Source organism: Molossus molossus, unplaced genomic scaffold (assembly GCF_014108415.1).
Source record: "Molossus molossus isolate mMolMol1 unplaced genomic scaffold, mMolMol1.p scaffold_m16_p_17, whole genome shotgun sequence".
Classification (NCBI taxonomy): domain Eukaryota; kingdom Metazoa; phylum Chordata; class Mammalia; order Chiroptera; family Molossidae; genus Molossus; species Molossus molossus.
The window spans coordinates 50556623-50581699 of NW_023425352.1; the positions used below are offsets into that span (position 1 = coordinate 50556623).

At 49.6% G+C, this 25077-nt stretch overlaps 1 protein-coding gene across 1 annotated transcript in view; it reads left to right on the forward strand.

Moving 5' to 3' along the window:
* The first annotated feature begins 4396 nt into the window (after positions 1-4396).
* HKDC1 (hexokinase domain containing 1) overlaps positions 4397-25077 on the forward strand; it is a 64230-nt gene continuing 43549 nt past the window's right edge. The window contains exons 1-7 of the mRNA XM_036265609.1: positions 4397-4589; positions 10008-10170; positions 15593-15741; positions 15843-15962; positions 19570-19665; positions 20993-21092; positions 23549-23732. Of these exons, the coding sequence (XP_036121502.1) occupies positions 4527-4589; positions 10008-10170; positions 15593-15741; positions 15843-15962; positions 19570-19665; positions 20993-21092; positions 23549-23732 (875 nt within the window). The 5' untranslated portion in view covers positions 4397-4526. The remainder of the gene's footprint in view (positions 4590-10007; positions 10171-15592; positions 15742-15842; positions 15963-19569; positions 19666-20992; positions 21093-23548; positions 23733-25077) is intronic.

The window sequence follows — 25077 nt, forward strand, 5'->3', positions numbered from 1 at the left end:
TATCTAGACTTTTAGCCAATCCCTGTTTTCGGCTCTCTGTGTTGCCTCCCACTTTTCAGAGGCATCTGGGCCGCCAATCCTGAGCCTTTCCCGAGTTATAAATACCACTGCTCATTTCTTAGCAGATCACTCTCTGCAGACACTTAGGGTTCAGTGTTTACTCTGCCAAACCACTGCTTTTCTGTCAGCTTCTCTCTTCCAAAATTATGTCCAGCTCTCTCTCTCTCTCTTTTTTTTATCCTCACCCAAGGGCATGTTTCCATTTTTTGTTCAGATAGAGTGGGAGGGAGAGAGAGAAAGAGAGAGAGAGAAACATCGACATGAAAGGGACACATTGAGTGACTGCCACCCACACGACCAACCAGAGCCGGGGACAAACTGCAACTGAGGTACGTGCCCTTAGCGGCAACCGAACCCGCATCTCTCTGGACCGCAGGCCGACGCTCTCACCGCTGAGCCAAACCAGCCAGGGCATGTCCAGCTCTCTTAACAATCACTATTTCATTGCTCTTTGTCTTAGTGGTTGTATGCCACGTTTAACCAGAAGCCTCATTTTCTTTTAGAAGTTTGCTCTTTTGTGCAACTGTAATTGTCATTACTCTGAAAAATGCCACCTTTCCTTGTATGGCTTTCCTTGATGTGTATTTTGCCAATACAGCTCTCTTAACATACAATACAGTTGAAATAAAAAAGTAATTGTGTGCAATCGATTTCCTCCTGAGCATTCTGTCTTCTCTTGGGCTTGGAATAAACCCATTAAAAAAAGATCAGTAGCATTCTTTTGAAACTTGCTGAGGTTAACATTTCGGCTTCATTTGGGGTTGATCCTATGGAGACACCATAGTAACTGTCACTACCGGCAGTATTTGCAGGTTTTTTCTTAGACGTTTATGGAAGTTTGCTTTCTAACACGGTCTCGTTCTTTCGCAGCAAGTGGAATCGGCAGGTCGGACTGACATGGACAACTTAACTTTGGACTTATCAGTAAAAAGAATATGGGGCAGAGTCCAAGCTCTAGTTCCTTTAGTAACAGGAATAGAATATTTATAAAATTCCTAACTGTTTCTCTAATTCCAGTAAATGCAACTGGTACCTTCTAATGGGTTCTAGTCATGTTTTGTTGAAAACAATGCAAGGGCTGAATGCGATGAGATGAAATAGCAGTTTTAATAAGGGTCCTAGCTAGGTGAAGGCTAAAGAGATGCTTGTAGCTTGCGCACCGTGGCCCACATGCCTCTCCTTATGTGGTCTCATTTATGTTCACTCTCATAGTGACCACTGAGGCCGCTATGAGCCCTTTACAGATATGAACGAGGGGCCTTCTTCTCCAGTGAGGGCAGAGCCCAGGAGGGAACCCAGGGCCCGTGCACTGCACTGTGCTACCAGCCTTGGGCTGGGTGTCCCAGCTTAGGGGCGCGTTTCCCCTGTGCTTTGCTTCCAGGTTAGCGAGGGCAGGGACTCTGGAGCTATGCGACCCACATTGAAATATCAATTCCACCATGCACCAGTTGGGCTCTGTGCCTTAGTTTCTCCATTTGCAAAATGGAGAGAATTATAGTTGCAGTGGGGATTACTATTGTAAAACACTGTACAAGTGTTTACTAAATAATATAGGTACATCCTATTGGATTTCTAGTCCTCTCACCGCTTAAAGAGAAGCAAATATTTTCTGTAGGCCTTACCAAAGGCAGAGCTGCACAGACACGTGTAGAGGTGAGAGCATTTCCCTTCGTACACGGAGGATTTGCAGCAGATGGGTAGTACACTTTAACTGAAATGGGTCAAGTAGGTCTTCTTAGGCAGAATCCAAGATACGCTTACACCCAGCTATCCTAGAATAGCTACATAGAGCTTAGTAAGAAAAGTTCCAAGGTTGGACTGAAAAAGTGAGGGGCTGAGCTGGATGAGTACAAATGCTCGTGATCTTTATAACCATCAAGCCTCCTGATTCAGTAGGCTAACTCAGACCTAGGTAGTGTAGATGCTGATATGCTTAGGAAAAAAGTGGAATGATGTAACAGACGGAAATCGGCTGGTGGTGTTTGCCACATTAAAGTCGCGAAGGCTGCCTATCTGGTGCACACTGTGCGGCTGCAGAGACCTTTGGCTACAGCTCTGCTTCCCTTGGTCTCAGGCCATTGGAACCTGCTGTGCCTGTATTGAATAAATCAATGACAGTGGTGCCGTACTGCATCACAGAGGTTACTTAAAAAAAAAAATGTTTTCATTGATTTTAGACAGAAAGGGAGAGAGAAAGAGAGAGAGAGAGAAACAGATATGTGAGAGAAACATCAGTCAGTTGCCTCCCACATGTACCCTGATTGGTGATCAAACCTACAACCTAGGTATGTACCCTGACTGGGAATCGAACCAGTGACCTTTTTGGTGCATGGTTCAGTGCTCAACCAACTGAGCCACTCTGGCCAGGACGAGGTCACTTTTATTTTATTTTATTTATTTTTAAAAATTGATTTTAGAGAGAGAGGAAGGGAGAGAGAAAGATAGAAACATTGATGAAAGAGAAACAGCAATCGGCTCCCTCCTGCGTGCCCCCTACTGGGGATCGAGCCCACACCTGGGCATGTGCCTTGACTGGGAATCGAACTGGGACCTCTCAGTCCATGGGATGACGCTCAATTCACTGAGCCACAAAGGCTGGGCTAAGGTCACTCTTTCAATAGAGGAATTAAGATGAGTGCTATTATCATCTGTGGGCAGGTGACCTGCCCCAATATGTTTTTCTCAGCCTGTGTAGACTCAAGCATAACACCCCTGTTTCAGAATACCAACAATTCCATACATTTGGGGAACTGAATAGTTTCAACAACTAGAGATTAACCTTTGTTTGCTCTTATAATAGACGAAGTAAAGGAGCTAAAAGAGAGTTCATATTCTGAGGGGTTAACAGACCGAGAGGATTGGGTTTTTCAATCTGGGAGACATTGTCTGATATTTACTTCTCAGATATAGATCCAGAAAAGTGTCTGGAGTAATTTCAATCAAGCACTGCAGACTTAAGCTATACGTCCATTGGCTCATCCACGTGATGGGCGGGTGGGGAGCAGCGCTGGAGATCAGCGGCTTTTGGAGAGACAGCTCTTGAAGGTTCTCTCACCAGGCACTAGGTTGTAATTATTTTGATGAATGAGATTATGCAGTAGAAAAGCAAACAAAGTGGAGGCTGCTAAGCTGATCAGGAGAACATGTTTCTTCCCTTTTATGGAAGAGGATGTGTGGTGTAGCAGTGCCGGGCAGGTGCCCAGTAACATCTGGTCAGTTGCTAATTTTAGAAAGTGTCTCATTAGTATTTGGGAAGTATGGTCAAGAATTCCTTCATTTGCCTCCCCAGCCCCCTGGAAGGACCCTGTTGAAGTGTATGTCTGTGCTTAGTTTCCCGAGTAGTCGGAATTCTTGACAATAACCCAGCAGAATGCTACTGCTCCAATAGTTACCAACTGAGCATTTATTGCCAGGAGGAAGAATCAAGGCAATATTATGATTAGTTAACAGCTGAGCCCCTGTATTGAACTCCTGGGTTTGAGTCCTCACTGTACCACTTAGAAGCTTTGCAATTTTGAATAAGTCACTTGACCACTTTTGGGCTTCAGTTTTCTCATCTGAAAAATGGGAATAGTAAATGCTCCACCCATGTTAGCTGCTACTAACACCATTGTTATTGTTATTGTCACTGATTTCATTAGCTGACCAATGACTGGGAGGAGAGCAAGGTCTGCTATACTCACACACTGGCCCCTTTCTGGGTCTTCCTCACATCAAGTATGGCGAGTGAGATAATCAGGCGAGTACAGCAAATAACTTCGTGGCATGAGACATTTCTCAGTGAGTACTGGCGACTTCAGTTCCTTCTTTCTCTTGCATATTTTTTTCTGGGTCACTACCTGTGAAATCAAGGTTTTCTGGCTTAACATTGTGAATAGATAAACCTTAATCCATTGTTTTCCATTACCGTGGACTATCACAGATGGAGGGATTTGTTCCAGCGTTCTCGGAGTCTCCCTGAGCAGGGCAATGTTTAGTCTTCATTAAGGCAGTGCCGCAGAGGAGCAGGGAGTCATGGAGCCACTGCTGGTTTGAGGAGAACAGGGCCAAAGAGAAAAGCCTGAGAGTGGACATTTGCAGAGCAGCTCAGCTGGTTGAAAGTTCTCAGATTTTCCTTGGTCAGCCCAGTGGTCTTGGTGGACTACTGGCGTGAGAGTGTTGCTAGGCAACGGGATTTGTGTCACCAGTCTCAAACAGTCAAGCGATCCATCCCCTGCCTCCCCTCCACCAACCCTCAGCTGCCATCCCGAGACTTCTGTTAGACAATCAAGTGTGCTGGAGGGAGGGACCAGAGAGAGGGGCAAAGTTTAATCACTGAACCAAGCAGCCTGGAAGTATTTAATCTGTAGCACCTAGTTCCCCAGAGGCTCCCAGCCTGAACTGGAAGTGGGCAGTACTCTGGAGACGTGGGAGTCAACGCCACCCAGAAATCTCTGACTGTCTCAGGAGAAAACAAAGTTGGGAAAATGTTTGCGGTACACTTGATGGCGTTTTACTTCACCAAGCTGAAGGAGGATCAGATCAAGAAGGTAAGGACTCTTCTCTGACAGAACTGATACCTGCCTGTGTCCACAGGATTTGAGAGAGCTCATTAAAACACAGGGAGCACAGGACCAGTAAAAACCTCGAAGGAGGAGAGGAAGTCAATCTCCCACAGGCTGGACATTGCTTATTTCCCTGAGCCCTGAGTTTCACTCAGAACTTCCTGGCAGGTGGGAAGGATTGAGGAGAAAGTCTTTAGAAACTGGTTAGACTGTTTGAGGTGAAGGGGTGTCTTGGGGAGAAAGGCAAAAGGAAAGAAGAGTGATCGTTAAAGAAATGTTGAGAACTGGTAATTACATGATTTTTCATGCGCTTGAAAGAATATAAACACGGCACCAAGAGGGATGTGAGGTTGAATGTACAATAACCAAAGTACCTGTTGGCAGCGCTGCTTGCCAGTGGCGTGCATTCTTTTGCCACTTTGTCCAAGCAACCAGCCTACAAAATTCATTCCAAGGTGGCTGGTTAACAGTTGCCAAGGCTCACCTGGGGGCCATAGCCTTTTCCCAGCTGGAAGGAACCCAGCCTGCCACGGTAGCCACGGGAACCACACCAGCTCAAGGAAGTCCTCCCCGCAGGTGGACTTCGCCAAGGTCACCCAGGTGTTTAAGGTGGTGCTGAGGGGATTAAACCAGAGTTGCTGACTCCTGCTCCATCATTCTTCCCACTGTGCCAGGACGCCCCTGGGCTTTCCAAACAGAGTGGAGGCATGGTCTCTCACAACTCTCATGCGTTTGGTGGGATACACTCTCACGAAGTCCTGTTCATTGGAGAGTTGGGTTAGAGGTTATAGCAAATCTTAAAATATTATAAATGCATCTGATTTAACCTATCCTAACGTTCATTTGTTGATTAGATTCATGAAGCCCTTTACTGGCTTCTTAAAGAAGTAGGAACGGGCTATGCAACACAGCCTAAGAATCCACTTTCTGCCTGGCCGGGGTGGCTCAGTGGTTGAGCGCCGACCCATGCACCAGGAGGTCGCTTGTTCAATTCCCAGTCAGGGCACATACCCAGGTTGTGGGCCAAATCCCCAGTGAGAGACATGCTGGAGGTGGCCAATCAATGTTCTCTCTCATCGATGTTTCCATCCCTCTCGCCCTCTCTCTTTCTCTCTCTCTAAAACCAATAAAGGGAAAAAACAAACAAACAACAAATTTGGCTTCTGTGGTGATTAGTCTTTTGTTACACCCTAGAATCACGCAGATATGTTTGTCCACCAGCCCGGCGCAGGCTCAGGAGGCCCCTCTGACTGCAAATGCAGCCTCCATTGATCTGTTCCAGGTTCTTCCGGCTGGAGGGTCAGCCTTGGTCAAGGCCTCGAGCTGCCCTGTGGGAGGCAAGAAAGCTGTGAGAAGGAGCTGAGAAGGGACGGCCAGGGATGTTTCGTAGCCACTTTAAACAGGTGTCTGAGTAGTACGGGAGTTTTTTGTTGTTTTTTTAAATGACGACCATGGATCTCCAGGGAATCTCCATTTTTTAAATTAAAATTGAAATTTTTTTTGGTACGTGCCCCCAGCGGGAACCGAACCACGGACTCTCTGGTCCGCAGACCGACGCTCCAACCGCTGAGCCAAACCGGCTAGGACAGTATGGGAGTTCTGTAGCCACCTTAAACAGGTGTCTGAGTAGTACAGAAATTCTGTAGCCACCTTAAACAGATATCTGAGTAGTACGGGAGGCTGGTTTATGGGATGCTGGGGTGAGTCACAGGCTCTGTGGTAAATACACACCTGGTCAAAAGGCACAGGCTCCTCTCTCCCCCGGTCAGGTAGCCAGTCCCCTCCTAGTCCCTGTGCTTCCTGCCTCTAGTGCTGCCAAGATCTGGAGCCATACTTGCCTGCTAGGTGTACTAGTCAGACCCTGGGACAATTTTTTAAAAACTCCCTATACCAACATTAAAACAAAGACAAAATAAAACATAAAGGAGGGAAGGAAAGAAAAGGGAAAGGAGGGAGGGAGGGAAGGAAGAAACTACTCTGACAGCTTCCCTTCCAATTCAATATATCGACATTATTTGACCTATTGATAACATTGGGCTGGGCCTGGTCACTGACCTGTCGGTTGTTCACTCATAAGGAAAGGACTGGTTAGGTTTTCAAAGTATCCTTTTTACAGTTTAGAAAGTCAACATTACGAAAAGTGGAAACGTTACCTTTAATCCTGGCCCTCTCATAGTCGTATTTGCCGTGTGGAAACCCTTGTAGTCTTTTCTCGGTGTATGTGTTTGCATTTGTAGTGTACATACGATTCTGGACTGTGTCCTTCACTTATTGTTATACTGTAACCACTTATGTACATTTCTCCATTTCTTTTTTTTTATCCTCACCTAAGGATATTTTTTGCATTTATCTTCAGACAGAGCGGGAGGGAGAGAGGGAGGAAGAGAGAGAGAGAAACATTGATGTGAGAGAGACACATCGAGTGGTTGCCACCCACACGACCCCAACCGGGGCTGGGGACAAACTGCAATTGAGGTACGTGCCCTTGGCTGAAATCGAACCCAGGACTCTCTGGTCCAAGGGCTGACACTCTAACTACTGAGCCAAACCGGCCAGGGTTCTTCATTTCTTTATAGTTATCTAAATATTTTCCTAATATTCAATCAAGTTGGATATGTATGCCCTTTTGTTGGATAGGCTACTTTCAAAAACATGTTTTTTAAACAAACATTGCTGTAATAAGCATTGAGATGTGTTTAATGTTCTCCACCTTCAGGATTCTTTCCTAAGGATGGATTCCCAGAAGTGAAATCAGTGGGTCAAAGAGTTGAACCTTTTTATGACTCTTGATTTTTAATACGGGACCTTTGGACTATGTAATCGCTGAGGTCCCTGCAGCTCCCACATCTCTGCTTCTGTAAGTTCTGAACTTACATTTTATTTTTATTTAGGGAGAGAGAGGAAAGGAAAGAGAGAGAGAGAGAGAAACATCAATGAACAACAACATCATTGGCCGTCTCCTGCATGCCCCCACTGGGGATTAGGCCCACAACCCGAGCATGTGCCCTGACTGGGATTCGAACCGGCGACCTCTTGGTGCATGGGTCAGTGCTCAACCACTGAACCACACTAGCCAGGCTGAGCCTACATTTTTAAATTTGCTCTTCTTACATCAAATGTGCTGCTTGTTGGCTCTCTTGTGTAGGAGGTTTCCCGCCACGCATGGTTTGTGGGCCACTCCAAAGGTGGGCTGGCTTCTGTAACTCAAGCGCCCTCCCCCAGTGCCTGCAACCTGTGGGCCTGTCTACACAGGCCCGCATCACCTACTCGAGTTTAAAATATAGGGCTTTCCCCCCAACCTATGTTTCTTTTTTCTCTATTGATTTTTAGAGAGAGGCGGGAGAGAGAGACAGAAACATCAACGAGAGAGAACATCGACTGGCCGCCTCCTGCATGCCCTCCACTGGGGACCTTGTCCACAACCTGGGCATGTGTCCTGACCAGGAATCGAACTGGCGACCTCCTGGTACACGAGTCGACGCTCAACCACCAAGCCACACCAGCTGGGCCCATCCTATGTTTCATACTTCCCTTCTGGCTACTGTACCAGATGCTGTGGAAGATACAAAGACGAACTGAGAAACTGTTTCTAAATTGACATCCTTTCTGTCCTAACTTGAACTTCTTAAAACAGAGCAGTAGTAACCCAAAGCCCTGAAGGACTGTTAAACTGCAGCCTGTGAATGGCCCAAACAGGGCCTCCAACCATCTCTTACACAGAAGGGATTTCACTGTGGGTGCCCAGAGTTCTCTGCGGCTGAGCAAAAATGAACAATAGGTTTGGGGACACTGTCAGAGGGGCCTTGGGGTCACAAAGGGAGCAATCTTAGTTCCTGTGTACATCTCACCCTTCCCAAGCCCCAATTACTTGGGTCACGTCCCTTTTGCTGGTTTTCTCCGTGTGCGTGGCAGTGCCAACAAATTAGTCATGAACGGACTCAGGGTGAACGGAAGTCCTTAATGAAGCATGACCTGGTTCTGTCCTGTCTTCTCAAACACACTGAAAGCCCAATTGTCCTGTTCTGCTAATGGCTCTCTGATGGTTTTCTGGCCTCTCTTTGGCCCCCAAGTCCCTGGAACCGTGGGCTGCGTCACTGGCTCGGTCTCCGTGTTGGCCCCGGTGAGCGGGGATGCCTGCCCGCCCTCGAGGCCTGGCTGATGGCTGGACACCTGTCCTGCGATGAAGGTCACATGGCCCTTGCACTTTTGGTATAATTTGTCTGTTGGGCTTGTGGGTCCCGCACAAAATTGTGAAGCAAAACCAGGCCATGTGGTGAGGACTGTCGTCCAGTGCTGTCCCTGACCTCCAGCTCCTAGTCTGCTCAGAGGCTCTGAACGTGGGAGGCCTTCTCTCTCAGTAGGGGCGATGATCTTTGCCTGACCTGGCTGCCTCAGGGGACGCCATGGCGATCAGATGATGAAAGCACCCTGTAGACTACAGTGCACGCACTTGGCCTTAGACGAAGGTATGGGAGAGCAATTCATCCAGGAACATGCTGGGATCGAGTCTTGGGACCTGGATGGATGGAGAGGCCACTCAGTATACAAAGTAGGGGTGGCAAATGCAGGGCACTTGGGCCACTGTCCCTCTTCCTGCCCGGCCAACAATCCATCCCAGGGAGCCCTAGGAATCCAGGTTGCCACCACCCAATGATTAGCATGGGAAGGAAGCTGTTCTGCCATTCTTGATGTGACATTATTACCTTCAAGTAAACTGAGCAGAGCTAGTGATTTTTATAACCTCCCTCCATTGGGGGAGGGGGGGGGAGTCCTGTGACCCAATTTCCTGGTTACCTGAGTGGCATCCACTCATTTCCAATAGCAATTTGGGCTGGCTTTAGAAATAAACTTCATCTTAATTAGAATAACCTCAGTTAAAAATAATGGAGATGTGAAGGGCTGGATTTAGAGACGGTGGTTGGACACTGAATTTAGCTCCGAGCTTCCTAGCAGCCCATAGCAGAGGGAAGCGTGTTTGGTACACTGTCATCATTGGCTTAAAGAAAGCCTCCGTGTTCAGGAATTCCAAGTCGTAGCCATCGCTGGTCTTTTCCAGGGGAGAGGCAATGACACTGGTGAGGGCGCTGAGCTGGGGACTGGAAACCCTGACTCGTGCTTAGTTTTTGCCCCTCCACTGTCCCACCAGAAAAATGGGGGAATCCTTTCTTCCTTAAAGCTTTCCCTTTGAAGGAATAAATCCCACCTCCTCCAGCCTTTCATTCCATTCTGTTCTTCCAACTCCCCACCTTGTCCCCAGCTCAGCGAGGGGTCAGGCACGGAAACTTTGGAACCCGCATCACAAAGCTGTCCCCAAGCAGCCTCATCATGAGCGTGGGAATTTATAGCGTGACTGGAGGACACGTGCCCCCGGCAGCCAACCCTGGTCACCCCGGTATCTTCCAGGTGGACAGGTTCCTGTACCACATGCGGCTCTCCAATGAGGCCCTTCTGGACATCATGACTCGGTTCCAGGCTGAAATGCAGAAGGGCCTGGGGAAGGACACCCACCCCACAGCGTCGGTGAAGATGCTGCCCACCTTCGTCAGGGCCATTCCAGATGGCTCAGGTGAGTGCGCCAGGGTTGCCAGGGACTTGGACCCCGCGCCTCCTGGGCTGACGGGTACCTGAGGTTTGCTTCTGCACCTTGGCTAAGCTCTCCAGCCCTCTCTCCACATCATACGCCTCAGTCATACTCTATGCCTCAGTCATACTCTATGCCAAAAGTACTGAACCAAAGCTCACATGTGCCTTTCATTTTCTCTGCTCACTGTGGCCCTACACATTCTGTTCCCTCTCCTCCTGGGACATCTCAACATTCTTCCCCTGATGAACACCAACTTAGCTGTTGGGTCTCAGCGTAGAGATCACTGCCTCCATCTGGGAAGCATCCCCGTGCTGGGTTAGGTGCTTGCCAGAGGGCCTGTCACCCTGTGGTGCGTGAGGGTCTCCCCAGTGCACGCTAGGCCCTGAAATGTTTGTTGAATGCATAACAAATGGCATTTCACTCCTAGATTCTAGGCTCATAGAAAGCAATAGGAGATAGCATGACAGTAGAAACAATGTTAAATTACAATATTCAAGAAATGGGGTTCTAGGCCCAGCTCTGCCATTCCACAGTGACCTCTGGCAAAATGTATAGTCTTAGTCTCTCTATCTGTAAAATGAGAGAGTTGGCCTATGTATTAATTTTCTATTGCTGCTGTAAGAAATTACCACACGTGTAGCAGCTTAACACAACTCACGTTTATTCTTCTAGCTGCGGAGGTCAGAAGTGTGAGTGTCTCAGCCAGGCCACAGTCCAGGCGTGCGGAGGGCCGCGTGCCTGCCTCCCGAGGGCCGCGTGCCTCCCGAGGGCCGGGGGGCATCTCTCGCCTTCTCCAGCCGCTGGCGGCTGCGCGTCCCTTGGCTCAGGCCTCTTCCTAGCGCCCAGTGGAGCATCTTCCAGTCTGTCTTTGACTCTCACCCTTCTGCCTCTTCACATTTAAAGACCCTCTGATTTATTTTACGCCCACTCACATAATCCATGATAATCTCCCGACCTCCAGCTCAGCTGATGAGCAGTTTTGAGTTTATCTGTGACCTTAATTCCCTTTTGCCACGCTAACAAAGTCACAGGATCCGAGGTAGGATGTGGGCACCTCTGGGGGACCGTTATTTTGCTTACCACAGTCTAGAGACCTCTAGGAGGAACCTTTGCGGTTCCATCCAACTCCCCCATTCTCAGCCTCTGGGAAAGGCCACAGGAAGGAAAGGAACTAGTATCTACCAGGCACCTCCTGTGGCCATGGGGTGCCAGGGACTCACCGTCTCACGAGAACCCCATGGTGTAAGTGTTATCCTCACGTCAGATGAGCATACCAAGGACCAAGAGGTTCCCCCATGTCGGGGTCCCAGTGTTCCAACCAAGCTCCAGCAGGGGCTTTAGGGCTCTTAAAGGAGCAAGGATTGAAGTTTGGGGGCTCTCGGGGGCCTTTGGTTGGATTAGCTGGGTTCTGGGCCCCCTTAGGGCAATGCCTGGGTCCAAGTAGTTTGGCTCTGCCTTTTGAGAGGCCCCTGGGAGCCTTGCTGGTGGGGGGTGCGGAGGGTGGGCAGTGTACCGCCCTGGAGGAACATGAGCTTTGGAAGAGATACTCCTGCTTTGAAATCTTGCCAGTTCCTGATACTGCTCTGAGTGCCGTGGGGCCTGTGGTCCTTGGCAGGTCATTCAGCTATGTGGAGGGCACACCTGAGTCATGGGGCGTGTGTGTGGGGAGGCACAGGGCAAAGTCCTCCCGGCTTCCTGTGCTGCAGCTCCTCCTGCAGAGCTGCGTCCCTAGAAGCACCAGAGAGTGAGTGGCCTCTGGAGGCGGCCTTTCCGGCCCCGGCTGCTTCAGGAAGGTTTGGAAGTGAAACTGACCAAGTTATTTTATTTTTTTATCCTCAACCGAGGACATTTTTTGCATTTATCTTCAGATAGAGTGGGAGGGAGAGAGGCGGAAAGAGAGAGTAACATCGATGTGAGAGAGACACATCGACTGGTTGCCACCCACACAACGCCAACTGGGGCCGGGGACAAACTGCAACCGAGGTACGTGCCCTCAGCGGGAACCGAACCTGGGACTTTCCGGTCTGCGGGCCGACGCTCTAACCGCTGAGCCAGACCGGCCGAAACTGACCAAGTGTTAGGAACTCCCTCCTCCTCAGGCCAGGAGACACCGTCTCTCCTCAGAGCCCCTCATCACGCAGTGAACCTTCGCAGTGACCCCGCTGCGGTGAGGCCCTGAGCCCAGAGGCCTTGGCGAGTCCCCGGGCCGCCGCTCCTGTCCTCATCAATGAAAGCGCTGTGGCCCGTTGTCCTGCAGCTTTCAGGGTCGTTAGGATCAGATGAGGTTATGTGGCAGGAGTGTTTTAAAATCTCCTAAGCGTTGTCCCAAGTCTGCAGCCACTTGTGCGCTGGGTGTAGTTTCATGACTACTAACCAACAAATAGAATTCTGCGAATCCCTTGGGGCCACCATTTCAGAAATGCATCCAGTTTCCAGAGAAATCCTTCTGCGCTCACCCCCGCTGTCGTTTCCGCTCCTTCCCCCCCCCCCAGCCTGCCCCGGGGAGGGAGCCCGTTTGAGCCTCGGCCACCTCCTCAGCCAGGGAGCTGCCACTGCCTGTCTCACAAAGTGCCCTACAGTGTGGGCATCGGCTGTGCCTCTCCTTCCCGCCCTGAGGGCGTGCCCATCACTGACTGTGAAGGAGACTGATTCTCTAGGCCTGGGCACAGCTGCCTCTCTTCTTGGCCTCTTCCTCCAGGCAGACCCCTATGCCTCCTGGAGGGTGAGCCATGACATAGTCGGCTGATAGGTCCAGGGGTCCCCTACTTGTCTGAGCATCAGACTCACGTGGGCGGTTCCTAAACCCGTGGTTTCCCAGGCTTGTCCCCTTGGGCGTGCCGAATCTCCACATTCAATCACTGTGCCTTTGGGAGAGGCTGCACCAGACCCTGGAAGGAGCAGAGGCCCGAGCCTGACCGTGGCTTAGGAGAGGAAGCCCGGGTGTCCACGCAGCCTGGAAGTCACAGGAACTTCCACAGAGGTGGATTGTTAAGGAAACCTCAGCTCTTGGGAGGTCATTTTAAAAAAATTATTATTCTTTAATTTATTTTTAATTGAGATATAATTGACATATCATATTAGTTTCAGGTGTATGACACAACTATTCAATACTTGTGTATATTGTGAAATGATCGCCACAGTAAGTCCAGTTCAAATCTATCACCATACGTAGGTCCATTTTTTCCCTTGTGATGAGAACTTTTAAGACCTACTCTTAGTAACTTTCAAATATGCAGTATAGTCTTAGTAACTCAGTCACCATGCTGTACATTCCATCCTCATGGTGGCAGCCCATAATAATCTTAACCATGACTGTAAGGACCCGATGGCCCCACTTCTTCAGAGCAGGTCCTCCCTCCCCTGGGGCAGATGAGGCTTTTCTGGTGTCAGAGTCACAGAAGAGATCGCAGCAAGTGGTTTCCTTGAAATAGCATCTTGAGTCCCTGGTGGAGCGGGAGTGGCCCAGTGATGGTGGCCTGGTGGCCTGGAAGGGATGCGTCCATGCCGGCGCTATGCCGGGTCTCCGGTATCATCTCCAGTCTGGATGGCAGCACAGGAGCCTCCTCTTTTATTAAAAAACCTGTCTGTCCTGGTTGGTGCCAGAGGTGCTTCCCCAAAATCTCGGTTAAACCCTGGCACTCCCTTGCTTAACGTCTTTCTGTGGCTTGCCCTCACCGTCCGGATAAAGCCCAAGCTCCTGGGAGTGGGGCGGCTTTTCTAAGTGCTGCAGCCTCATGTCAGTCACATCCTCCGCACAGTCCTGCCCCCGGCCCCCTAGTGAGAGCTCCTTTCTTCGCCCCGTTTCCTCCCGCTGGGCCCATCCCCTTCTCCGGACTGTCACCTTCTCTGGGTTGTCTGCTCAGCTCTGATTTAGGTGGCGCTCCCTGTGCTTCTCACGACCAGAGCACTTGCCCTACTAGATGGAATGACTGACTGACTGGTTGTTGTTCTGATGACGGAGCCCACCATCCTGTCTGTGCATCCCTAGCACCTGCATGTTACTTGGCACCTCTTGCTTGATACCAATAAATGTGCTCAGGATTAGGTTCCTGAGTTCCCTCCCTGAATAATAAATGGCCCATCAGGCTCCTCTGGGGGCTGATCTAGGGAGAAATGAATCTCTCGTTTTTCCAGGTGTCTCCACAGAAACAAAAGATCCAGCTGGCTGGGCCTATAAATGAGGACTCAGACCTTTGCTGCTCTACCTGTGGTCCTGCCCGGCAGCAACAGCACCTGGGAGCTGGTTTAGAAATGCAAAATCTCGAGCTCCACCTCCACGAAACCACAGTCTGTGTTAACAAAGTCCTTGGGAGAGTGGCGAGCACATTAATGTTTGAAGAGGACCTGAGGGCCTGCCTCTAGCTCTGAGCTCCAGGCAGGACCTTGTGGGACTCAGGCCTCTAGGGAACTGAGACTCAAGAATTTTTCCCCATGGTTTCGGTCTGCTTCCCTGTGGGCACCCTGGCTACCCGGTTTCAGTATGCTTTCATTTCAGTTTTTACCACCTACTAGGAATTTCCCCGTGTGTTTTGTTTCACGAGGAGCGAATCTGAATGGCCAGCTGGCCCCTTCGATCCATGCAGCTGTGTCGGGTCACATGGTACCAAACAAGGCCACGTGGGTGCGTGGATTTGTGGGCGTGGCGTTTCACTTACATGAGCCTTGGGCGTATATCTTGACGCATGCCTGGTACATGTAGCTACTTTTCAGGCACAGACAGTTCTGTAGAAAGGCTTGTTGGTTCAAGGGTTTGCACACTCGAGTTCTCATCCTACCTCTATGGCTGCGGCTGAGGACCCTGGCAGGGGTCCCGGGCAGGACTTCTGTCTGGATCCTGAGGGGAAGACGTTAGTGTGGGCCCTGTCCCAACATGTGTCATTTCTCTGTTTTATTAATAGCATCTGCCTTGTGCAGGGCTGTGTGGTGTTACATGTTCTCATTTTGAAGTGACTCTGGTCCAAAATATTGAGCATCCTTGGCTCCTTAAAGGCCATCATTTGGTCCCCATCTCCCTTCCCTCCTGGCATGTTTTCCCGCTGCCCACGAGACAGAGGCTTGTATGGGGCTGGTTTCTCTTCCCTGTGCTCCCCCTCCTTTTCCTCCAGGCCTTACCGGCGTCCCCCAGCTGGGAGAAGCAGCCTCTTCCCAGTGGTGGCATGCTAGAATAGGCCCCCCAAGGCCCACCCCTGATACCACGTGTCTGCAGTTTGCCTTGGCCTTCTGCAGAGGGGGCAGGGCCATGAGGCTGGGTCACACCCCCTCTGTCCTTACTGGGAGTGTAATGATGCCCAGCTGGGTGTGTGTGTGTGTGACTTGATGACATTTCTTACATGTCCTACTCCTAGTGCAGATCTTGTCATATAACAGACATTCAATAAACAATACCTTTTTTTTTTTTTAATAGAAAATGGGGAGTTTCTTTCCCTGGATCTTGGAGGATCTAAGTTTCGAGTCTTGAAGGTACAAGTCTCTGAAGAGGGGAAACAAACTGTCCAGATGGAGAGTCAGTTCTACCCAACACCCAATGAAATCATCCGAGGGAACGGCTCCGAGGTACCAGGGCAGGGCTCTGGGAAGTGCAGGGAAGGCCTTGGTGCCTTGTTTATGGGTGGCCAGGCTCTAATCCAGTGTCCTGGGCTTTCTCTCCTCTGCAGCTGTTTGAATACGTAGCTGACTGCCTGGCAGATTTCATGAACACCAAAGGGTTGAAGCATAAGAAACTGCCCCTTGGCCTAACCTTTTCTTTTCCCTGCAGACAGACCAAACTGGAAGAGGTAAGGTGGTGCTGGGGAGGAGGACGCTGTGCAGGATTTGGAGTTTGGGGCTGGGGATGTGTAGTCAGGTTGGGAACAGGGTGGATCAGCAGACTTTCTTCCTTGTTGTTTTCTTCTTCTTGTAAAGGACGAAGTGGAAATGGGAGGCAGAGACCTGGCCAGCGTGGCTGCCCTGATTTTACATTCACACGGGCACAGGGCAGGGATGGAATGGTTCTCCCGCGTAGCTCATAGATCCTTGGTTGCATCAGAATCTGCTGAAGGGCTTGTTGAACACAGGGTGCTGGGCCCCACTGGGGGTTTCTTAATCAGTGGGGACTTAGATGTGCATTCTCACAGGTCCCCATGTGATCAGGGTGCTGCTGGGGACCAGCTGACAGCTACTAGAGAAGAGTGGAAAGCCTCAGGGAACCCCACCTCCCCAGGAAGCCCTTAGCAGGAGGCTGGAGGCGGGTCATTGCGGTGACAATGTCGTTGAGCAGACACCACTCCTGGGAGGCACAGTCTAGATCTGCCACTAGCCAGCTGCGGGCAAAGGTAATTCACCTCTGTGTGCCTCAGCTTTTCAATCTGTGAACAGGGAGATGTCAAACCCAGTTTTATAGAAACCTGTGAAAATAAGTAAGGGTCTATATAGAAAATGGGTAATAATCTTTCTGGAGCCAGGGGTTATGGTCAAGAGTCAGGTCTTCCCAGGCCACATCTGTCTGGGGTCAGGGCTCATGACCTCCTACCGCACATACTGGTTATGACACCCAGGTGACAGTCATTTCATGGACCCCCTTGACATCATGGACCGCCCTGGGACATGTTTGATGTTGTTGACTTAGGGTGTCTGATAGTGGAAAGGAAATGGGTTCTCACGTCCCACAGACCTAGACACAGAAAAGCTGTGTCCCCTGGGCAGTTACTTCACTTCTTGAGCCCCTGGTTTTTTCATCTGTGAAACATGGTTAATAATATTTACTTGCTGGGCTGAGGGAAAGCTCAGACAAAACATCTGCAATGCCCAACACTGCCCGGTGCATGATTGTCCCTGTGGGACTGGTCTCTTCCAGCCTTTGTCCCTTGTTCCCAGTTAACAGATGCTTCTAGAGGCCAGGCACTGTTTTACATGGTCCTTCCTCTGCCCTTAGGGTCCCTAGCACAGTGTCTTGTATTCCACGGTGCCCAGTAACTGTCTGAAATTGAAAGGTGTAATCAATCATTTACCTGATTCCACTAAATGAGAATCTGCCATCATCTGTCTATACAGGTGAGGGACTGAAGTTTACTTTTTTGTTACTTTAGGAACAATTGAGAAAAAATAGTACGAGAAAGTTTTCAGGGAATGTTAGAGGAGGCCGGTGGAGCTTTGCTCTGCAGGGTCATCTTTTTCTGGCTTGAAGAGCAGAGGTCCTGGAATCAGTAGAGGAAGCGGAAGGAGGAGGCAGGGATCAGGCCTGGAGGTTGGATTCGCCACATAGTGCAACACCTCTTATCGGAGCTCAGGAGCAGACCCCAGGAAGAAGGAAGAAGATTCTCAAGCTCTGTGGGAGTTCATTTGACTTTCAGAACCAAGCTTGTATATTTTCTTGACAATTAGGGGTGAATGTATGGTTTGGCCTTTCAGGATTTTGCATTTATCTAAGTTAAATACCCACAGCATCTTTCAATAATAATAGTAATAAACACTACCTCAGATTTTAACATTGCATCTTGCACTATGCTGAACTCTGTGTGTTTTATCTCATTAAAATCCCCAAACAATCATATGAGGTAGATATAATTATTTTCATTTTATATTTGAGAAAAACTGCAGTTCAGAGCAGTTAAGAGACTTGCCCAAAGCCACGCAGCCAAAAGGAACCCAGCCCAAGTTTACAAACTCCGCAATCAAATTGCCTTTCCAGAAAAACAGCTCTAGAACTTTGTTTAAAATGCCAGCAGTTTCCTGGAAGCATTTTGACCCATTTTGTGTCATAGTCCAATAAGGATTTTCAGGCAACATTCAAACTAGGGAAGAGAGCATGCTTATATTGAGGCAGTGAAAACTGCCTTTTCTCATCCAAATCTAGTTGAATTTCCTGTAGTTTATAAAATTTTCTCCCAAACTGCCTTTTTGTGAAGTCAAAAGTTAGGCAGAAAGCGTTAGGCACAGGGAATGCATTAACAGTAATAACTGAGCGGGCTATTGAGCCGTGGTTCTGCCACAGGTGTCGATTCTGTGACTAAAATCGCTCCTGGAGAAGGTCTGACCGGCCGTGTAAGTGCAGAGGGGGGTGGGTGGAGGCAGCCGCAGGAAGAGGTCTGGCTGAGGGGCTTCTCGTGCAGCGAAAACATTGTCAAAGATCAGGGCATAGGAATTAAGAGAGGAGGTCATTCTGCATTATTTTGTTTTGGTTTTTGAATGAGGGAACAGAAAAGTCTTAGCCGAAGAGCAGTTTCTCTGTGTGTGTTTCTAACAATAAAATGGTAATACTTCTTTAAGGTAGGAAAAACAAAAAGAGAGAGGGAGGGGGTGGAGAGAGAGAGAGGTAGAAATTGAAAAGTTTAAAGAAGAAAATAGAATCACCCAATGTTCAGAGATACCCACTGCTAGAACCATTGGGGTTTCCTTTCAGTCTTGTCTGTATTAAATACTGATGTACTCTATATATAGTTTAAAAATGTATAGTTGTATGTACTGCTTTTTTTTCATTTAACAGTACATTACAAGCACTTATTTTCCACTCCTCCATGTACTCTCCCCCCAAAAGGTCCGGCATTATCCCTAGCACCTTTTTGGTGGGGCGGCTACCCCAGCATCTGAGGTGAAGCAGGGATGTTATAGCCGGTGAGGACAGACGTTTGGGAGAGTGGCCGCTAGGTGGTGCTGTGGTGCAGGGGGAAAGCCTGCTCACCAGCTGGGACTCAGACCTGTGTTAGGTTAGGCCTGGTCCTTCCCCGCTGTGAGACCTAGAGCGATTTCCTTCCCCTCTAAATCTCAGCTTCTTTATCCACAGACCGAGGGGGTTGGGAATATGTGGTCAGGGTGTTTGTGAGTGCTGGCTCAGCTACTCTTACTGTGTGGCCTTCTGCAAGTCTCTTGATCTCCAAGATTTTGTCTAGCCTGAAAAATTCTACGATTATTTGCTAGTTTAGACAAGAAACTCTTGGGAAATACCAATTTTAAGCAAATAATTGATAATGCAAATTGAGAACCATTTTTCTGAGTTGATTTGAGTTCCTGAGGGAGTTCTAGAGGGTGAGTCCCACCACTGTAGTTCTGCTGCGTTCTGCACACACGAGTCTACCGGGCAGCAGGGAGTCCATCAGAGCCTTCCCGTGACAGGCAGGGAAGGGGCGTTTCCATTGTACCGGTGAGGAAACTGAGGGGCAGAGAGGTTAAGTGACTTGTCCGATGTCTGTGAACCCGTGTTCTGACCCTTGAGCAATGGCTCTTTCCGCCGCCATGTGACTATTCCAAACTGCTCAGGTGGAAAGGCCTCTGAAGAAATATTGAAAAAATTGAGGTGATTCAGCTTAAAGAAGAAAGGGGGTTGTATTTGAGGCCTACAATTCCTGCAGCTCATTTCCAGAACTGAGCACCTTCTTTGTTTTGACTGGATCTGAATTCTTCCCCCAGGGTGTCCTGCTTTCATGGACCAAGAAGTTTAAGGCCCGGGGAATTCAGGACACGGATGTAGTGAGCCGTTTAACCAAAGCCATTAAAAACCACAAGGTGAGGAATCTGTGTCAGCCCGGGGAGCTCTCCCATGTTCGCCCCTTTCTCCCAGAGGCAGGTGTCCACTGTGCCTGCCCTGGAAGGAGGGTGGGGAAAGGAACTGATCTCAGGAGAGGGCTCACCGCAGTATAGGTGCGGCCAATTCGGGGGACCCCACTGGTGAGCCTTGTGCGTGGAGCTGTTCCACTTACTGTGGAAAGGTGGGCCGCATGCCCTTGGGGCTTCCCCAGCTGCCGCAGCCCCTTCTGGGGTCCTGGTTAGACCCCGTGCTGTGTGTGACCTCCAATCCCCGCATCTCCTCGCGGAGGCCTAAAGGTCACTGTCGTTCCAGTCGGGCTCTATTCCACTCTCCATGCTTTATTCGATGAATATTTGTTTTTAATTTTTTTTTATCCTCACCTGAGAATATTTTTCTATTTATCTTCAGATAGGGTGGGAGGGAGGGAGAAAGAGGAAGAGAGAAAGAGAGAAACATCATGTGAGAGGGACACATCCGGGGGCTGCCTCCTGCGCTACCCAACCAGGGCCGGGGACGAACCGCACCAAGGGACGTGCCCTTGACTGGAATCGAACTCGTGGCTCATTGATCTGCGGGTTGAGGCTCCAACCGCCGAGCCAAACCGGCCAGAACTATTAGTTGAATATTTGTTGAATAAATTCTATAATCTAAATAACCACAAAAGCAAGACATACTCCCTGCTAGCTGAAAAGCACACAAATAAACCCAGACTATTTGCTGCCCTGACAGCAAGGGGACTGTTTGAGGGGTACCCTTCCAGTCTGTATTTTCTCTTTGAAGCTGTGATCGTATTCTCTGGTAGTCTGTTTTCTTCTCTTATTGTTTTCATTTTACTTTAAAATCTCCCCCAAACCTTGGGGAACCGGGGTGCAGTAACCCAGGTTGACTTGGCAGAATGAGAAAGCCAGGCCTCTGGAGAGGGCTTGGCTGAAGCTGGGTAAGATGTTCCCCCAGGTGAGGACTTGAGTGTCTTCTCCTGAAAACACCACTGCTTCCAGGACAAACGCTTTCCCAGGGTCCCTCAGACGAGGGCTGGAGTCCCGGTGGGCTGTGCCCACTTCCACTGCACAGAGCCTTCAGCCATGAAGCAGGAGCATGGGTCCCCCTGGAGCTCCCAACTGCTCTCCCTCACCTAGACCCCTGGGCCTTGACAAAGGCCTTGCTCCTCTCAGGCAGCCCAACAGGCAGGGTCCAGGGACCTCCTCCGTCAGTCACCTTCAGCGCTTCCGCTTTCTTTGTGGGGACAGACAGAGGTACTGTCCCCTTCCCACCCACTGATGTCCTCTGGGGCTTGTGTTGCGACAGGACATCGATGTGGATATCCTGGCCTTGGTCAATGACACCGTGGGAACCATGATGACGTGTGCCTATGATGATCCTTACTGTGAAGTTGGTGTCATCATTGGTAACTCAACTCGACTTGCTTTTTGGGGATGTGGGAATGTGGCTGGTTTGGGGCTTAGCTTCAGTGAACTCCGAGTGGATTCTGTGGGAGGGGTATTGGTGCTGTCTATTTAGGAGAAACAACACAGGAAGATGAAAAATTGGAGCACACATCCATTCACTCACTCAGCAAGTGCTTACGAGGTGCCTGAGTGTCGGGCCGTCTCTGCACTGGGTTCCCAGTGGTGAGCTGGTGCTCAAGGGTTCCTGTGCTCACGGAGCGTTCAGTGGGGAGGTGGGCGAAAGGCGAAAGGCCTAAACGAATAAGGAGATTCCAGGGGTCCTCATCCTGGCTGTGATGAGGACACTGAACAGGGTGCTGTGACTGAGGGTAGTGTGGTGGGTGGTCAGGCAGGACTCTGAGGGGTACATCTGAGCAGGGACCCCAGCAAGGAGGAGGAGGGAGCAAAGTGGAGATCGAGAGGTGAGTCCTGGGCCAAGGAAGGAGGACACTATGGCCTCTGAGATGGGAACGGGTCTGGGTGCTCGGGGAACCCTCGAGGCTGAGTGGGAGCTGCGTCCAGGAGAGTACAGCCGAGAGCAGGAGGGTATCCAGGTTCGAGAGAGGGGACGGGACCGCACAGATTGCGTAGGTCACAGACACAGGCACGGAGGGTCTTTGGCTTAGGGTCTGTCTCCCGAGAGAGAGGAAGGCAGTGGAGGACTTTGGGTAGGGGATGGAAAAATGGGGTGTGCATTTTTAAAGAGCTCATTTTGGCTGCTGGGTGGAGAACTGACTCTTGGGGACAGTAGTGGAAGCAAGGTAACCAGCAGAGAGACTACTGCACTGTGTAGGCGGGACTCGGTGGAGGCTGGACCAGGGAGGTGCAGCAGACGTGTGTGTGGGGTCCCCGAGCTGGCAGGGGCTCTGATGGAGGGGCTCATGAGGAGGCAGTTTGGGGGACAACTGATGCCAAATGGATGGGGTTTACAGGCTGTTCTTGAACACGCCCTTGCACCTCCCCATTCCTTTACCACTATTGGGAAACATTTCTGAAATGCTTTTTCTTAATTTCTAACCACATTCTCCTCAGCCTGATTTAGGTGTAAAGGCAGGATCTTTACACCTAAGAGGCTTGATCTACCTTCCATTTCTGGAGCCCACACCTCAGCTTGGGACAGGCGCATGCCAGTCACGGCGTCAGCTACAGTGCCCTGTGCTGGGGACGGTGTCAGGGAACCCGCCACAGTGACTGTGCTTAGGATGGGTGCCGTGCCTGAACAGCGTCCACGCTTTTCTGAGAAGGCTTTTCCCAAACATCGCATTGCATTTTGCTTCCCTGCATCTTACTTTTCACGTTGCCTTTATAATCCTCAGACAAAGGATCAGCCAGGGAAGATATTTAAATTAAAAAACAAAAACAGCTTTATTGCCCTGGCCAGTTTGGCTCAGCAGTTGGAGTGTTGGCTTGTGGTCCAGAGAGACCCGGGTTCGGTTCCCGCTAAGGGCACGTGCCTCGGTTGCAGTTTGTCCCCGGCCCTGGTTGGGTCGTGTGGGAGGCAACCACTCAATGTGTCCCTTTCACGTTGATGTTTTGCTCTCTCTTCCTCTCTCCCTCCCACTCTGTTTCGCTCTCTCTTCCTCTTTCTCCCTCCCACTCGATCTGAACAAAAAATGAAAAAATGTCCTCGAGTGAGGATAAAACAAACAAACAAACAAACAAAACAAAAACAGCTTTATTGAGGCATAACATTTTCTCATTTTAGGTGTGCAATTCAATACATTTTAGTACATTTACAGCTTTGTAAGCATCACCACCGTTTGATTTGGGAACTTTTCCATCATCCCGGTAGGTCCAGACACGTTGTGCTCACTGGCACTCACTCCTAATACTCAAGTGTGTGAGGCATTTCCTTGGAGTGATTCTCTGTTGCAGTAATGAAATTTGCTTTCTTATGTGCTAGCGAATCACTGTCAAAGATAAGAAAGTAGCTTATGCTCGGAACAATTTGTGGCAGATCATGAATGAAGACTATTTTTACTCTCAAACAGAGAAGAGGTTAAGTAGCTTAGGGAAAGGGTTTTAAAAATTACTGTGGGTTGATAATTCCTTAAAAAACATATAAGGTTAGGTTAACTCATCCTCCTCTTTGCAAATGTGTTTTGTCAGCTTTCACACAGATTCTTTAGGGACTTCTTCACAACTGACTTCATTCAGAACAGCAAGCCATTAACACTGAGAAGCATAGACTTGAGGTGCAGGCGTCATTTCTTAGGAACTGCCTGGGCCTGCCAAAGCTGCTTCCCTCCGGGAGAACCAGCCCCCGGGCGGATCACAGCACTTTGTGGTACATTCAGAGAACTTGAAGGCAGCCCAGGGTCGGCTCTGTGTTTGCCCCGCGGGGGGGGGGGGGGGTGGGGGGGGTGGGGGTGGGGGAGCCCTTCTGCCTTCACATTGTCTCTCTGACCCTGCCCAGGCACCGGCACCAATGCCTGCTACATGGAGGAGCTGAGCAACATCGACCTGGTGGAAGGCGACGAGGGCAGGATGTGCATCAACACCGAGTGGGGGGCCTTCGGGGACGACGGGGCGCTGGAAGACATCCGCACTGAGTTCGACCGGGACCTGGACCTCGGCTCTCTCAACCCAGGGAAGCAGCTGTGAGTGCCCTGCGCTGCAGTCTGGGCATCGGCACCAGGGAAGACCTGGCCACGGAGGGCACTTTATGCCTGGGAGGCTTTTCAGCTGTGGCTGGTTATCCATCCCAGGGAGTAAATGAGGCCAGGCTTGTATTTCACTTTCACGGGGCAGATGAGGAAAGAGAGGCCAAGGACATGGAGTGATTTTGCCTTGGTCATAACCCTAATTTTGTTTTATTTTTATTTATTTATTTATTTTAAAAATATATTTTGATTGATTTTTTTAGAGAAAGAGGAAGGGAGAGGGAGATAGAAACATAGATGTGTCTCACATCCATCAGCTACCTCCTGCACAGCCCCCCACTGGGGATCAAGCTCAAAACCCAGCCATGTGCCCTGACTGGGAATCGAACCAGGACCTTGCAGACCATGGGACGATGCCCAATCCACTGAGCCGCACTGGCCAGGCCATAACCCTAATTTTAATTCAGTCCATGTTTGTGGAGCATGTGCGTGTGAGGCAGGGGACGTTCGGCTGTAGCCCGATGACACAGGTCTTGACCTCTTGGCGCCTTTGCATGAGTGGCCGCAGAACGAACCAGTGCAGCGGAGGAGGCAGGAGTCAGCCGGGTTCCTCGTTTGGTTTCTGGTGCTCCGGCACTCTGCTTGGAGGCCGAGTCACACGGCACCGGGCGTGATTCCTCCCAGCCCCAGGGCCCCGGACCTTTCTCAGCACCACCCCACTCCTGCAGAACTGCTGAGGGTCCGCCTCAGCTCAGTCTGCATGCTGCCCCCTGGAGGCAGGCTCCCCACATCACGTCTCTTTCCTTCCTACACATCGTGGCTTACACAGTCGTGCAACTCCTTAAGAGTTTGTTGAATTAAAAAAAAAAATATTAAAAAAAAATTTCACACTTATAGACAAGTTGTGAATACCATATAAAATTCCCTTCATTCAGATATCCTAAATAGAAATATTCTCTCTCTGTATGTTTGTGTGCATATATATATACACACACAGAAAATGCACATGTACATAAAATACACATCTGTATAGTTTCCTGAACTGTTTAAGATTTAGTTGCACACATAACATCCTTCCACTCCTTGATGCGTCAGAGTGTATAACCTGAAAACAAGTACATTCTCTTACGAAACCAAAGTATAATGATCAAAATCAGGGAATTAACATTTAATCAGTTCTGATATCTAATTTACAGACCTTATTCAAAATCTACCAGCTGACCCACTAATGTCCTTTATAATAAAGAAAGAAGCTGTCCCAGCCCAGGCTCCAGCCCAGGATCACAGAATGCATTTCCTGCCGTCTCTTTGGCCTCCTTTAATCCTGCACACTTCTGAGGTG